The sequence below is a fragment of the Eptatretus burgeri genome, chromosome 10 (genome assembly GCF_056783735.1).
Source record: "Eptatretus burgeri isolate ZD-2024b chromosome 10, Ebu_testis_v1, whole genome shotgun sequence".
NCBI classification, from domain to species: Eukaryota; Metazoa; Chordata; class Myxini; order Myxiniformes; family Myxinidae; genus Eptatretus; species Eptatretus burgeri.
In genome coordinates this window covers 35,215,111-35,229,944 of record NC_140970.1, presented here as the reverse complement: position 1 = coordinate 35,229,944, position 14,834 = coordinate 35,215,111, and the positions used below count along the sequence as shown (strand labels likewise).

The window sequence follows — 14,834 nt, the reverse complement described above, 5'->3', positions numbered from 1 at the left end:
TCAACCCTGACAAATCTCACACTCTCACCATGTGTCTCTGAAAGGACCATCTGGAGCTCCCCCCCTCCCTCCCACCTACTTTCTTAATAATCCTCTTGCATTCCTTTCATTCAAGCTTCTGGGTCTCACTATCTGCCATGATTTTTCAAAGGGAAAGCCACATTTCCAAGCTGGTCTCCAAACCCAGTCACCGACTGGGCGTCCTCCATTGGGCAAAATCCTTCCTTGGCACACCTGAGTTCCTGACGACATTCAAAGCTTTTGTCCACAGCCCGTTGGAGTACTGCACTCCCCTCTGGGCCGGTGCTCCCACCTCTCACTTTTCTCAGCTTCCCTCTGTGGAATCAAAGGTATTTAGGATCATTGGTATCTCCCACGATGAGGCTGGGTCTTTGGGTCTCTAACTCTCACCGCAGGCAGGTCGGTGGTCTGTCTGTCTTCTGCTGCCTCCGCTCCGGCCTCTCGCCACCCCCCCCTGCTCTGTCTGAGAGATGCCCCCCCCCCATATTTCTACAAGGTGCTCAAGGTCTGCCAGCAACCCCCTTCTGGTAAAACTACCAAAATCTAGAATCACTGCTCACCTTCACTCTTTCATTCCTCTTTTTAACAGCCTTTGGAACAAACTCCCACACTCTCTTTAATCACATTCTTCCCTCCAGTTCTTTAAAACTGCTGTTCACCACCATGTCTTATCTTCCCCTATCCAAAACCATGATCTTTTCTACCCCCGTTAATTCACCCCAAACCCACCTCCTTCAAATTCCCTGCTTTCCTTCCTGAAAGTCCCTGTAGTGTCCATCTTGTTTACCCCATGTCCTCTGCCCCATCCCTCTCCCTTCCACAGATCTCATGTCTGTTACCCACTTTTTTTTCCTCCCCCCAGCCCCCTCCCCCCTCCCACCCCTCTTGTCTCCTGCTCCCCTTGTTGTGCGTTTCTCTGTGTTAGCTCTCATACGAGCCTCGACAGTGAATACAAAAAAAAAGTTGCATGCAGCGCCAGTTATTGTAAATCTCCTAAGTGACTGATAAGGTTCTGAAGACTGGTATATCGCATAAGGTTAATGGGAAATGTGATGCATGTCGTAAATATTTGATTGATTGAACCATTGCCTCCTTTATAAATACAGGTACTTGCCTGTTTGCTTCTCAAAGCCTGTTCTTAAAAAGCTTGGCTTGACCTATTCTTTTGGTTCTGATTGTAGCATAGGGCAACTGAGGTTTATTTGGGCTTGGTAAGTGCTTGAGACAATTATGTAACCATTGGTCTTGCTCAGCCAACTAATTAAGATTGGTTACGTGATGGTCAGCACTGTACCCGCTCAGGCTTTTTTGTATGGGAACACGATTTTTTGGCATTGGATCCATTTTTTTTGGCAGTTCTGGAGTGACTGGCGATCATTGCCTTGAGAAAAATAGCTGTCCTCTTTGGAGTTTGTCCCTCACACTGGTGTCCTTTGGAAACCGGAATCGTAACAATATATTTTGATAACAGATCAAGTCGGTATATATTGTTGTGGGCTGGGGGTCGGTGGCGAGAACGACCGCTTGGTGGGGAAGTTTATGCCGTCTCCCAGCAGTCTCCCTGGAATTATAGGCAGTCGCTCCGGATAATTCCGAAGTCGGCGGGTCGATTAATCGACCGTGAAACGCCAATATTTCGACCGTGTGGTGTAGGGTTAATTGTCTCGATCCCAATATACCTAAATAACCACGCAGTCTTTGCTACTGGGGACTCACGCCCTCAGCACGTCTTTCTCGAACTGGGTCACTCTAACGACTGCGGTAGAGTTCCAACTACCAACTCCGGTTCAGTTGCAGCCGAGCGGAAACTGCCAAAGCCGTGCCGGCTAGGATTATCGGGGATCAAACCCCGTCTGAACTCAGACCCAGACCATGCTGGACCAAATAAAGAAAGGACGGAAACGAGCTGGGAACATTTCTAATAATTTATTTACAGTAAAAGACAAGGAGGCAAGACTTGAAGCGAATATGCAGAGCAGGAATTTACAATGATTCAAAGCACTTACTCAATTCTACTTAAAGATGGGCCCACACGCAGTCACACACACAAAAAGAAAAAAAACCCCGGAGTTTTTATTGGACCCTCCAGCCAATGAGAGAGACGAGCTGGGGATCAGAGTTCAGATGGACACCTGTGGGTCGTCGAAGGTCCCAGCCGCACGTGTGGGATTCGTGGCGGCAGCCGCGTGGAGCAATCGAAGCTCCAGGGCGGAGATCAGGGTCACGGACGGGACCCACCAAGGCTCCACGAACAGGCAGGTTCACTCACTTTCCAGCCCAACCAACTTGTAACCACTCAAGTACTCCAGATCTCTCAGCGCCAATGACAACGACAACCGAGTCTGCTCGGGGATATATGTCCTCCCACACTGGGAGGGGCCTTGGCGAGAATCATCTCCCTGTCCGTCCCTCATTGCCTACGGCCGTGCCCTACCGGGCGGAGCCATGGCCCCTATTCGGAGACCCCATATTCTCCACGTCGCCACGTGGCCTCGCTCACGCAGAGCAAGAGGGTCTGCCCTGAAAGAGCCATACAAGAACTATGAGCCGAGGACTGGAACCGTGAGGCCCCCTCTCGGCAAGTCAAGGTACGAGCAGCCAACGGGTGGTGATGGTGCGTGATGGGCAGGTTGGGTCATGCAGATGGGATGGTTGTTGGTTGTTAGATGGCTTGTTGGAGGGTTCGTTAGATGTAAAACCTAACTAAAGACGTCACAACGCACATATTTAATCCTCCTGCTAAACAAAAGGATGGGGTCCTGACTACACACGTACTTACCGGCATAACTAACTTTGGGACCTGAATGTTGAGTGTGCATGGTTTCCAGATTCGTAACAATATTACTGCATTTAATTGGGCTTTAATACTGTTGCTTTTACCCACATTTGAACAAACAACCTGAAGGATTATTGATCAAGCTTGCCTACCACTACAGTTACATAAGGGTGGTCTACTCTTTTTTTTATTTATTTATTTAGAGTCCCACCTCCCCCTCCCCACTCCCCTCCCTTCCTGGTCTCCACCCTCTAACGTCAACAAGTGAATGCTAACAGTCGGAATGCACAGATTTTATCCCCTTTAAAGGACTGAGTTTGCCTGGAGCACCAAGATGAAATTTTGTAGTTTGGTTAGGGACTGAACCCAGACCAGACTACCTAAAACTTTGAGATTTACTGCCTGTCAATGGCAACCAACTTGATTCCGAGCACTTGAGGGATTGCAATTTTTTTTAATGTGCCAGTGCTTGAAAGGAATGTCTAAAATGAAATGAAACGACTAATTGGTCCAAGGGTCGTATTGTGTATTGATGTCAAGTGATGTTGTGTTAAAAAAAAAAAAAACCCAAAAATGGACCCTTCATCCAAACTGCAAGTTTGAGCAAATGGGTGCAGCAAAGCTGGAGCTGGTGGTTTTAATGCTTTTCTTGCATGCCAACTTATCGTTTAGTCATAAAACTGCCCCATGGCAATACAAATAATTCATGCTAATTTTGAATCTTTAAAGTATCTAAAAATTATTTGCATATTTGCATCCATTTGCCACGGGTATAGTTCGGCTCCATGGAAGACGTTGTCAAACGACACATGGGATGTGTTCCATGTGGGTGCAAATGTTTTGCTTGTGTTACATTGGCATAGAATCATGACTGGGGTGGTGAGTTGAGTCTTTGGCCATAAAAGGGTTTTAGCTTAGCAGTAGAACAGGATGGGTGCAGCAGAATGGTGAAAGGGAAGAGGGTGGGGGAGGGAGAGGGTGAAATCAAAAGTTTGAGTAGAGTTGGAATTCTTAAACGTCTCCCAAAAAATGGTGGGAGGGATCCATTAAGTCTCTGCAGTGGCTGGTTGTGAGAGAGGGAGGTAAGGGGGCATTTGAGGTTAGACGGTGAGGTGCTCTTTACTGTGCAAGTTAAGTACTGGTGCTGTTGTATATACCATGCATGTATTTGGAGCATATCCTGTCCTTGTTTGGCTTCATGGGAAGTGTTGTATGATGGAGGATGCTTAATTGAAAATCTATTTTTTTTTTTTTGGAGTTTGAGTCCATGGGTATATTGTGACTGTTTGGAATAACTGTCTACATCGTTGCATACTTTGGAATTCATTTGTTTGCTTGAGATTGTATTTTTCTCAGCATTACATCCTCAGTTGGACTGTCTGCATTCTTCTGTAATTTGTGCTGAACTATTAATTGTGCGGCTGAAATATAAAGTTTTATTTGATGGACTCTTGCAATTGATGCATGCAAGTTGAGTGTATGCATTTCCTCCATTTGAAACAAATGCAAGCCCAGCTTTGGCAGCACTAGCCGACTTGTATCCCCACAGTGGCTGAAAGCTAGTCATTTGTTTGAAATTCACAACATGCAATTGTCATTAAGAATGCTGGTGTAGGAGTTTTGAAACTCTAGATGAGGCCTGGTAGCTCTTATCAGCTAAATGATTTATTTATTAGGCTTTAATATACCAGAGATCTTGCCAAACTTTTATCCTCTGTGATGAGTCGTCATCATGGGCTGTTCCAGTTTTGGAATGTAAGGGGTGCTGGGTGATGAAATTGTTAGGGGATTACTACAAGGCAAGTGTTGAGTTGCAGATGTTTTAAATGGATGAAACGTAAAGCTTTATCTGCAGCGATTTTTCCTGAAGAGGGGTAGTTAGCCCTTTGCCTTGACATGTCGCAAACCATCGTATTTGCTCACACATCCCCACTTCGCTCTTGTCCGGCCTTACCTTCTTCTAGTCAGATTCCCTTATTAGGACATGGGTTGGAATCCTAAAGCCCTAGAGGGGGTGAGAGCCGTGGGGGTGGGTCCAGAAGGGAATAGTTCGAGCCAGAGACTACTTGCTATCTCCGGGTTGCTTTCGCACAGCGGCGGGTGTGCCCACACGCAGAGGAAGAGGCGACACGGTTGGTAGTGTTCGAGTTTGTTTTTTTCTTCTTCTTGTGTTCCCCTCTCTCTTGTTTTCTTTCTCCTTCTCCCTTTACCGTTTTAAAAATTCTTTTCCGCTCCTTTGGAATGCCAAGAACCTGCATCCGGATGCACGTGCCCTCCCCGTGAGCCAGCACTGAATTCCTGCACATACAGGGGGAGGAGTTTTTTGTACAGTGTAGGAAGGGTACAGTTGGGTTCATGGCTCATGTAGTGATTTCTGCCTATTATTATTATTATTATTATTATGATGATGAATTATTTTAACCTTGAGATGAAGCAAAGGGCTGTTTGTTTGTTTGTTTGTTTGGTTTTTGTTTTTGGTTTGTTTTTTTAAATCTGACCATGCACCTTTTAATGTTTTGCTTCAAGAACCTAATGCAAGTGGTACAACAAAGCACCAGATTTTTTTTTATTTACCTTGAATTGGCAGCCACATTGTAGTTCAATTTTTTTTCCATTGTTATTGTGGTGCTGCCTGAGATGTTGAGGGCGAGGCCTGAGAAGGGGCGACCACGTTTCGACCCCCTGGCAGTTTATCGGACATTGTGTGCTCATTTTTTGTGCTTTTGAGCACACAGAACCTTATTTGGTTTGTTGTTTTTCCTTTTAGTCTGCCTTGGCTAGAATTCTGTGTGCACATTCTCAATGAGAACTTCCTCCATCTAAACAAAGCCAGAAATGGTTTCCTGATTTATTTCCCCAACTTCAGTTGGCCAGATTAAAAAGTAAAGTACAGTACATTGTTATTCCTTTGGCTTTTTATACGATTCCTTCACTTATCTTTGAAGAACATTGGTTAGAATCCAGAGATTTAAACATTCCTTTTGCATCAGAAAGAAAACCTTGGAAAACAATTTGGCCCACTCTCAATGCTTGATGATTTTCACTTTTAAATTACGAGGTCCCCCGTCCCTTCTCACTTTATAACATTCCCAACTGGACAGATGCATTGGACCAACAGTGACCATTCTGTGCCAAAGTCTATTTGATAATTGTGCTAAGTTTGTAGACTTGCACCCGATGTTAGGTGAACATCGACAGAATCCACAAGGCCAGAGTCTTTATGTCTAAAAGTCAATGTTGAACCAACATTGGCAATGTGCATACATAGCCAACCAAGTCCAACATTGGACCAACATAGCTGGGTTGTATAATCCCCCAGATTGTTTTATTCACCGTTTGCTGTATGCCCTATCAACCTGTGCTTCACTATAGTCCACGCGTGCCCTTGTCCTGGACGTTTGTTCTGCTTCTAGAGTTTTGAGTAGGGGGAGGGGGGGGTTGGCTTTTAACATGGGATCAGTGTTTTTGATTCTCACAGAAATTGAGAATTTGAAAATTATAAAGGTTTTTTTTTATTATTATTTTTTTTAATCTTTTTTTTAATCTTTTTTTCAATTCCATTGAGTATTGCTGATCGTTTGTTTTTTGTTTCCTTGCTGTAATTTCTTGCATTTGCTAGTTAGTAGTAATTTGGCTCTACAAAACAAACTCCCCCCTCCCCCTCCCAATATGCTTTGTACTGCAGCCAGTCTTGCATATTCCTTGTGGTTAGCATGACTTTCTGCATTCCAGCATGTCTGAAACACATAATTGGGTCAAGCGTGTAAATGGCCTTGGGCTGAAACAAGTACTTGCTCTGTTTACATTATCTCTAATTTGGTGAGAACTTTGTGGATAAGCCCGACATAGACCGATTCAATGTTGGAAAATTGGCAAAGGGGGGGGGGAGGGGGCTTTGCAAAAATAATTGACAAGTTTTGATATGTTTATAATTTGTTTGGCTATCTGAATGAAGAATGAAGTTTGACAGCTTCTTGCTGTCTTGAGTTTTGTTTGTAACAATGAGTGCTGTGTGGTTGTAATGTTTTGGAGCTCTTTCTCCCATTCCTTCTCCGTCACCCTCCCCCTCTTTTCCTCTCCGACAAAGGACCATGACTGTATTAACACACAATTTCAGCTGCATCGAACTATAAAATGCGGTGCAGATTATCTAATCTGAACCAAGTTTTGCTTGCTGGGTGAATTTACCTGGAAGAAGTAAAATTATGCAACCATAAGATTGTAAATGTTACTTTCAATGACATTGAGATTGTATCCAGATTTTTCCAAATGATATCACTGCTTGTAGTTGCATATGCTTATGAATATTAAATGTGTATCTCTACATTATTTTGTAGACATCTAAAAAGTTGCCCAAACATTTAATTTTGAATGGTAGGCCATTTTCAATGAAACTTTTTCTCCATTTCATCTTTGACTTCCTCTATAGGTGACTTGGCCCACTTACCGGAAGGACATCTGTCTGCAGCTTTTGAAAGCTTTCCTACTCCCCCTCCTCCCGTGTGTCTTGATACTTCTGAAAACAGTGGAATGGATGGGACACAGGGTCCACGGACCCTACCCTATGAAGGGCAGGTGAGATATTTACTTATTATCCCCATGGTTTACGTTTTTTTTAATGGAGGTTATTGTAATTGGTCTGTCTGTCTGTCCATCACACTATCTCCTCCTAAACAGTTGTGCAGAAATTCACCAAACTTGGTAGTTATGATCACTACATGGCAAGAAGGTTTGAGCAGTGCCATTTTTGGCCTTGACCCATGGGACCCAGAGTGACCACTCCTTGGCTTTTTTCACAAGATCTTAGCTATTTGTTGTTCACCTTGGCGTCTTGGTTTTCTATAGGTTTTCTTGGCGTATAGGTTTTCTATTATCATCGCTTTTCCGAAACCTTGTGAATTATTGGCTTTTTTCATTGGCTCACCTTGGCATTTATGAAAATAAGGAGTGGTCACACTGCAGGGATCCTGGATCGGGGTCAAAACGTCAAATACCCAAAAATTCAATTACAGGCATTTTTAAACATGTTTTCTTTTTAGTGCAACTTTTTATATGCAGTTAACATTGGGGGATGCATGAAATATGTAACGCTTTCTTGGATTTGATCCCTGGTTCATGACCCAAGGAGTAGGGACTTAGGGTCACAGACATCAAAACAAACGATTTCTTTTAACTCAAAATTTGATTTTGGATCATTCCTGGTGGAACCTATTGCCATCTTTCCACTTTTCTTTAGTTGGGAAGAGTGAGGATTTGTAATTGTTGCCATTGACTTCACCCTCGTTGAAATTTTATCTTTTGGGTGTAATGAAATAAATCATTCAAGGTATACATTGATGGAAGTAAGCACAAATTGACAGGTTAATTTGATCCATTTAGAAGCTGTCTGCATGACGTGTAGACCCCCCCTACCTCAACTGCTTGGCTGCAGCCGCAGCTGGTATGGAGATTTACTCTGAGATTAGCATGAGCTTCAGGCTCGATTTTAATGAAGTGGTACCAAGTGGTTTGTATCAACTCTTGGTTCCAGACCTGGTCTCGTACCAAACACACGCAAAGTGAAAAGCAGGGTGAAGCAATTGGTTCATGTCCGTCAGTCTGTCTGATAAGTTTCTGATCGAGGAACAACTTATTTAAATGGAATGTTGTATTTTGAACAGGAATCGGAACATCAATAGGAAGATGAATCTGCCGTTTTACTGTACTTTGACTCTTCGCCCCGATCGCACATGCAAAGAGGAGTGAGAATTTGCCTGGCACTCAAACAAAATTGATAATCATTCCAACTAGGAAACTTACTTTTTTAAGGACATATAGAACTAATGTGCAAGGGTGATGTAATAGACTATGGGTAAAATAGTGGGAAAACCTAGAATTTATTTATTTGTATGCTTTAAACCTTTATTTAAATTGAACTGTATACTTGAAGCCAAGAACACAAATCACCTTCAAAACACTTCCAATAACCATGCTATATATTGATATATGGCTGTGTACGATATTGAATGATCCATCCATCCATTGGAACCATACTCTGTGCAGAGTGTAAGTGCTGCTTTAGCAGTCTCCTTGGCTATTGGGCACAATCCTGGATAGGTCGCCAGTCCGACACGGATACCAGCAAGCTGGTACTCATTTTGCCGACCTCGGAAGGATGACAGGCAGAGTCAACCCCACCTGGTATTAATTCAACAGCCAGGTGGGATTTGAACTCAGGATCCTTGGATCCCAAGCCCACCACCCGAACCATTAAGCCAACACCATACATATATTGAATGATGCTGCATTCTGTAGTGATGAATAAAGCCTCCATCACCTAAACTGTGACGTCATCTTATGGCAATGTATAAAGGTGGGTGGTGTACAAGACTGCTTCCGGATTTTTATTTTTATTTTTTTCAAATGATCTGTGAACCCTTTTTTATTGAAGTACAGGAGGGTGTTGCCGTTCGTGCGTTTCCCCGTCATGGATTTGCTCCATCATGATCAATTTATTGAGGCAAGGTTTGCGGATTGCGGTCAATGTGCCGAATAATCATGAGTTGGCGAACTATTTTCCATATTTATTCATCTAATTAACATGGGTTGTTAACACAAAAGCCCCTTCAAACCCTCCAACATCATCATCTCCATCAACTCGTCTGTTGTCGCCATCATAATTACCATCGCATTGTTTGTTCAAGTTTATCATCTCTTCATTATTATTGTTAAAGGTAAGTTTCATGATCTTAAGAAAATAAACTTTTTTTTAAAATGTTCTTAATATAGGAAAATAAGCTTGGTGTTGGCTTAATAGTTAAGGTGACTAGCTTAAGATTGACTTCTGGTCCTGGGTTTGGAGCATTGGCAGGTCTCCTTCAGGGCTCTCTGCTGACGATCTCAAAGTTATGTTAAGTTTCTGGTCGTTATCTGTCCCGTTTTAACTGTTTATTTTATCACCTGCATGTTACTGTGTGTTCCTAATTCGGTTTTGTTTCAAAAATCATGCTATTCTGTCTTCTACCGTCTCCTCTCCAGCCTCGCCCCCCCCCCCCCCGCTCTCTCTGCGATTTGTCCCCACCACATTTCCGCAAGGCGTTCAAGGTCCGCCAACAACCCCCTTCTGGTAAAACTACCAAAATCACGAATCACTGCTCACCTTCACTCTTTCATTCCTCTTTTTTTTCCCCACCTTTGGAATAAACTCCCTCACTCTATTCATTCCCATTCTTCCCTCCAGGCCTTCAAAACAGCTGTTCACCACCACCTCTTATCATCCCCCATCCAAATCCTCGATCTTTTCTGCCCCCGATAATCCACCCAAGCCCACCTCCTTCAAATTCCCTGCTTTCCTTCCTGAAAGTCCCTGTAATGTCCCATGTTCCCCGCCCCATCCCTTTCCCTTCCACAGATCTCCTAATGTCTGTTCCCCACTGTTTTGTCCTTCCCACTCCCGCCCCTCTTGTCTCATGCCCCCCTTGCTGTGTGTTGTCTGTTTGCTCTCACACGAGCCTCGACAAGGTATACAAAAAAAAAAAAAAGATCTTAGGGTCATGAATTGGAGTCCCTGTTATGCCGTTGAACACCAGGTTGGTTTACTCGTCCTGTCATTCTTCCGAGGTCGGCGAAAGAAGTATCAGCTTACTGGAAACAGGTCATTGCATCAATATCACTGCCATGCTCCCAGCAATGATACAACCAGCAGCCACAGCCTTCATACGAAATAAAATACAGAAAAATAATATTTTATGTTCTTAATAACTCTTTCATTCAGGAAAATAAACCACAAAAGCAATGCACACATATGTTGATTCAGGGTACAGTTTAGCCAAATTTTAAAGTTCAGTCCCAAACTCTAATTTCCCCATTACCCCCTAAGTTTGCACATTGTGGATTTGCAGTTCATGGCGATTATTTAATCCCCCACGAATGGCAAGGCCCTCCTGGATATATTTAAACACTGTGCGGGGTATCGTGTTCCATGAACTCTCTCGTTACCCCGCACAAGCAGGGTGAAGCAATTGGTTCATGATCGAAGAACAACTTACTTAAATCGAATGCTCTATTTTGAACATGAATACGAAGACAAGTTTGCCGTTTTACTGTATATTGGTTCTGCATTTATCCTGATCGCACATGTGCAGAGAGGAGTGAGATAGTATTTTTGCACTGTCTGCCTGCGTGACAGTCAAACAAAATTGAAAATCATTCCAAACAGGAAACTTATTGTTTTTAAGGATGTTGTAAAGGATATAAACAGGCATGAATAACTAATGTAACGTGTCATGATAGGGTGATGTAACAGTGCGTAAAACAGAATCTATTTAGATGCCTTTCAACGTCTTCAAACCTTTATTTAAATGGAATTATATACTTGAACACTAGAACATAAATCACATTCATCCTACTTCCAAGAACCATGCTATATATAATAGATGCACCTACTGACTGTTAGAGTGAGCATCGCCGTGGATTATGTCTCACATGGTAAAACGCATAATCCGAAAAGGACAACCGTCTGTCTGCCACGCAGACGATTGTTTCCGCGAATGCAAACGATTCAACCAGAAGGCACGTGATGTGATCGGCGAGTAAATCAAAACATGTGGAGTGTGACGAGCACTCCCACGATCTCTATTAGACATAGTCCAACACCAAAGCGTCATCTCCAACTCAGAGGCCTCAGCCCAGCGACTCTTCTGTCAAACAAAAATTACATGGTCAACATTAGTTAAATGTTAAACACAGCTGCCTATCCAGATTCCGAACTCATTTTCCCTCATCAGGGTGGCACACTGATAAATATCTAACCAATGATGAACATAATTCATTGTTTAAACATCAGATGCACCTCATGCCTCTTTTGGTGAGCATCGCCGTGGATGATGTTTGTGGCGATATAACTCCACAGACATGATCTGCTGTGGATACAACAACTGATTAACTGATGTTGACCATGTAATCTTTGTCTGTTTGACAGTCGCTGGGCCGAGGCCCTTGGGTTGGAAGTGACGCTTTAGTGGAGGACTATGTCCTATGGAGATCGGGGGAGTGCTGGTCACTCCATATGCTTCGGTTTCATATATATATATATATATATATATATATATATATATATATATATATATATATATATATATATATATATATATATATATATATATATATATATATATATATATATATAAAAAACTCTCATCATGTATGTATGTATGTTCCTGAAATACAGCCACAACGGTACATGATAGTGCAAAAAATTTAGGGCCACATTACTCGCCATTCTTCTGCGTCATGCAGTATCAACTTTCGTTCAAATCAGGCAATGAAAAAATTATTAAAAATCAATTCCGGATTCAGTAACGTCCTCTTCAGGAGAATTCGATCAATGCCAACAACCTCGGCGGTATAGTTCGCTGGAGCTCTTTATTTTTTCTTGAAATGATTTTTTTTTCATCAACTGCTGTCACAACGGGTTCACGGGTCATGTAGTAATAAATAACCAGAGTTGGTGTCAAAGCCACCCAATGCTCGCCTGTTTATACATTTATCGTTTTTAAAAGACGGGTCTAATAATTAATATTTTTTTATAATTCTCTAAATGAACATCGCCATTTTGATCTGATACTTCCGTGTTCATTAATAAATAAAATTGTGTTTAGAAGATAATGCACAATAATTTCTTCGACTTTCTTTTCTCCATTCTTTTTTTTTCTTCACATTGACGCGCAATATCAAGTTTCGTTCAAATCGGGCAACAAAAAAAAAAATATTAAAAAATCAATTTCCGATTCAGTCAAGTACTCTTTGGGAGTATTTGATCAATGTAAAGAACCTCAGCAGTATAGTTCGCTGGAGCTATCTTTTATTTTTTTTTTTTTGGAATGTTTTTTTTAGCAACCGCTGTCACAACGGGAACCCAACGGATATATATATTTTTATTTATATATATATTTTTTTATTTATATATATATTTTTTTATTTATATATATATTTTTTTATTTATATATATATTTTTTTATTTATATATATATTTTTTTATTTATATATATATTTTTTTATTTATATATATATATATATATATATATATATATATATATATATATATATATATATATAAATATATATATATATATATACTTACACTTCCCCATTGTCTCAGGTCGCTCACCTGCATTTGATGTTTCATTTATTTATATTTTCATTTCTCAATGCTTTCTGATGGTTCTGTAAGTTTTCCTGGTGTGTTGGCTTTGAGTCCATCAGCACACAAAAATTACCATGCTCACCTGCATTTTTTTTTCATTTATTTATTTACATTTTCATTTACGGATGTTTTCTGATGGTTCTGTGATTTAAAAAAAAAATTCTTCTCCCGGTGTATTGGCTTCGATGTCTGTTGGTGCACAAAATTACTGTGCCCCCCCCCCACATATTCTCAGGTCACTCACCTGCGTTTTTTTTTCATTTATTTATTTTTATTTTCTTTGATAGATGTTGGCCGATTCTTTTTTTTTTTTCATTTTTAGCTCACCTGTTCAAAGAACAGAGAGCTATAGCGATACCCCTGGTGTGAGCGTGAGCGTGAAAATGTTAAATTTTTTTGTATTACGGAAAAACTCCTCGACGGATGTCGACGAAACTTGGTGGGGGGGTTAGGTATGGTCCAAGGATCATGCCATTAGATTTTGGACTTGGTCCCCCCAAAAAAAATTGTTAGAGAAATTTTTTTTTTGCATTTCTACATGTTTTAAGTGATTTCCAACCCCCCCTGCCCCCCAAAAAAATTGTTAGAGAAAAAAAAAATTTCAACTTTTTTTTCGACAATTTTTTCTTTTTTTTTTGCATCTCTACATGTTTTAAGTGATTTCCAACCCCCCCTGCCCCCCAAAAAAAATTGTGAGAGAAAAAAATGTTTTTGCAACTTTTTTTTCAACAAAATTTCGATTTCTTTTTTTTGCATTTCTACTTGTTTTAAGTGATGAGGATTTCGACGAAACTTGGGGGGGGGTTAGGTATGGTCCAAGGATCATGCCATTAGATTTTGGACTTGGTCCCCCCCCCCAAAAAAAAATTGTTAGAGAAAATATATATTTTTTTTTGCATTTCTCCATGCTTTAAGTGATTTCCAACCCCCCCCCCCAAAAAAAAATTTTTTTTAGAGAATTATAAAAAAATATTAATTATTAGACTCGTCTTTTAAAAACGATAAATGTATAAACAGGCGAGCATTGGATGGCTTTGACACTAACTCTGGTTATTTATTACCTACATGACCCGTGAACCCGTTGGGTTCCCGTTGTGACAGCAATTGATGGAAGAAAAAAAATCATTTCAAGAAAAAAAAAAGAGCTCCAGCGAACTATACCGCTGAGGTTGTTTGCATTGATCAAATACTCCCGAAGAGTACTTGATTGAATCGGGAATTGATTTTTTTTTAATAACTTTTTTCTTTGCCCGATTTTAACGAAACTTGATACTGCACACCGCACGAGAATGATGAGTAAGGTGGGCCGAAAGTTTTTGCGCTATTCTGTACCGTTTTGGCTGTATTTCGGCAACATACAAACATACATACATATATAAGTACAAGATGAGAGTTTTAGTAATATATCGATTTATTTATTTTTGTGTGTTATAATCTGCCTTGCTATCATTTCGATTTTGAGTTTTTCAGCAACCTTTGTCTCGAGGTCTTTGTCCTCTGCTTTATATTTTTATTTTTATTTTTGGATTCTTCAATATCTTCGGGCTACCATTTACACATACAAATTGTTGCATTCGTCCCGTTTCCTTTCTCAGTTGTTCTCCATTTCATGTCTCCATTTACATGGTGGTACATGGTCTTTGTCTGTAGGGCCTGATTTATTTTTCATGTGGCAATGTTTGCCTGTCAATTTTTCTTGAATGTGCAATGCTGCAGCAAAGCTCATGGTATTAATTTCCTTCAATCCGGTTGACCTTGGTATGATTTTTCTGAGTGCAGTGTTTGTTCTCCTCAGCAGTATTTTTGTCTTTTGGTTCTTTTATATTTTGTAGAGTTGTGGTCTTTCTTTGAGTG

The 14,834-nt window shown here is 41.0% G+C and overlaps 1 protein-coding gene across 1 annotated transcript in view; it reads left to right on the top strand.

The window, feature by feature from the left end:
* The window catches only part of LOC147018306 (lipoma-preferred partner homolog), an 84,329-nt gene that overhangs the window by 21,164 nt on the left and 48,331 nt on the right, over positions 1 to 14,834 (top strand). Inside the window, exon 3 of the mRNA XM_085897847.1 lies at positions 7,227 to 7,372. Within this exon, the coding sequence (XP_085753973.1) occupies positions 7,227 to 7,372 (146 nt within the window). The remainder of the gene's footprint in view (positions 1 to 7,226; positions 7,373 to 14,834) is intronic.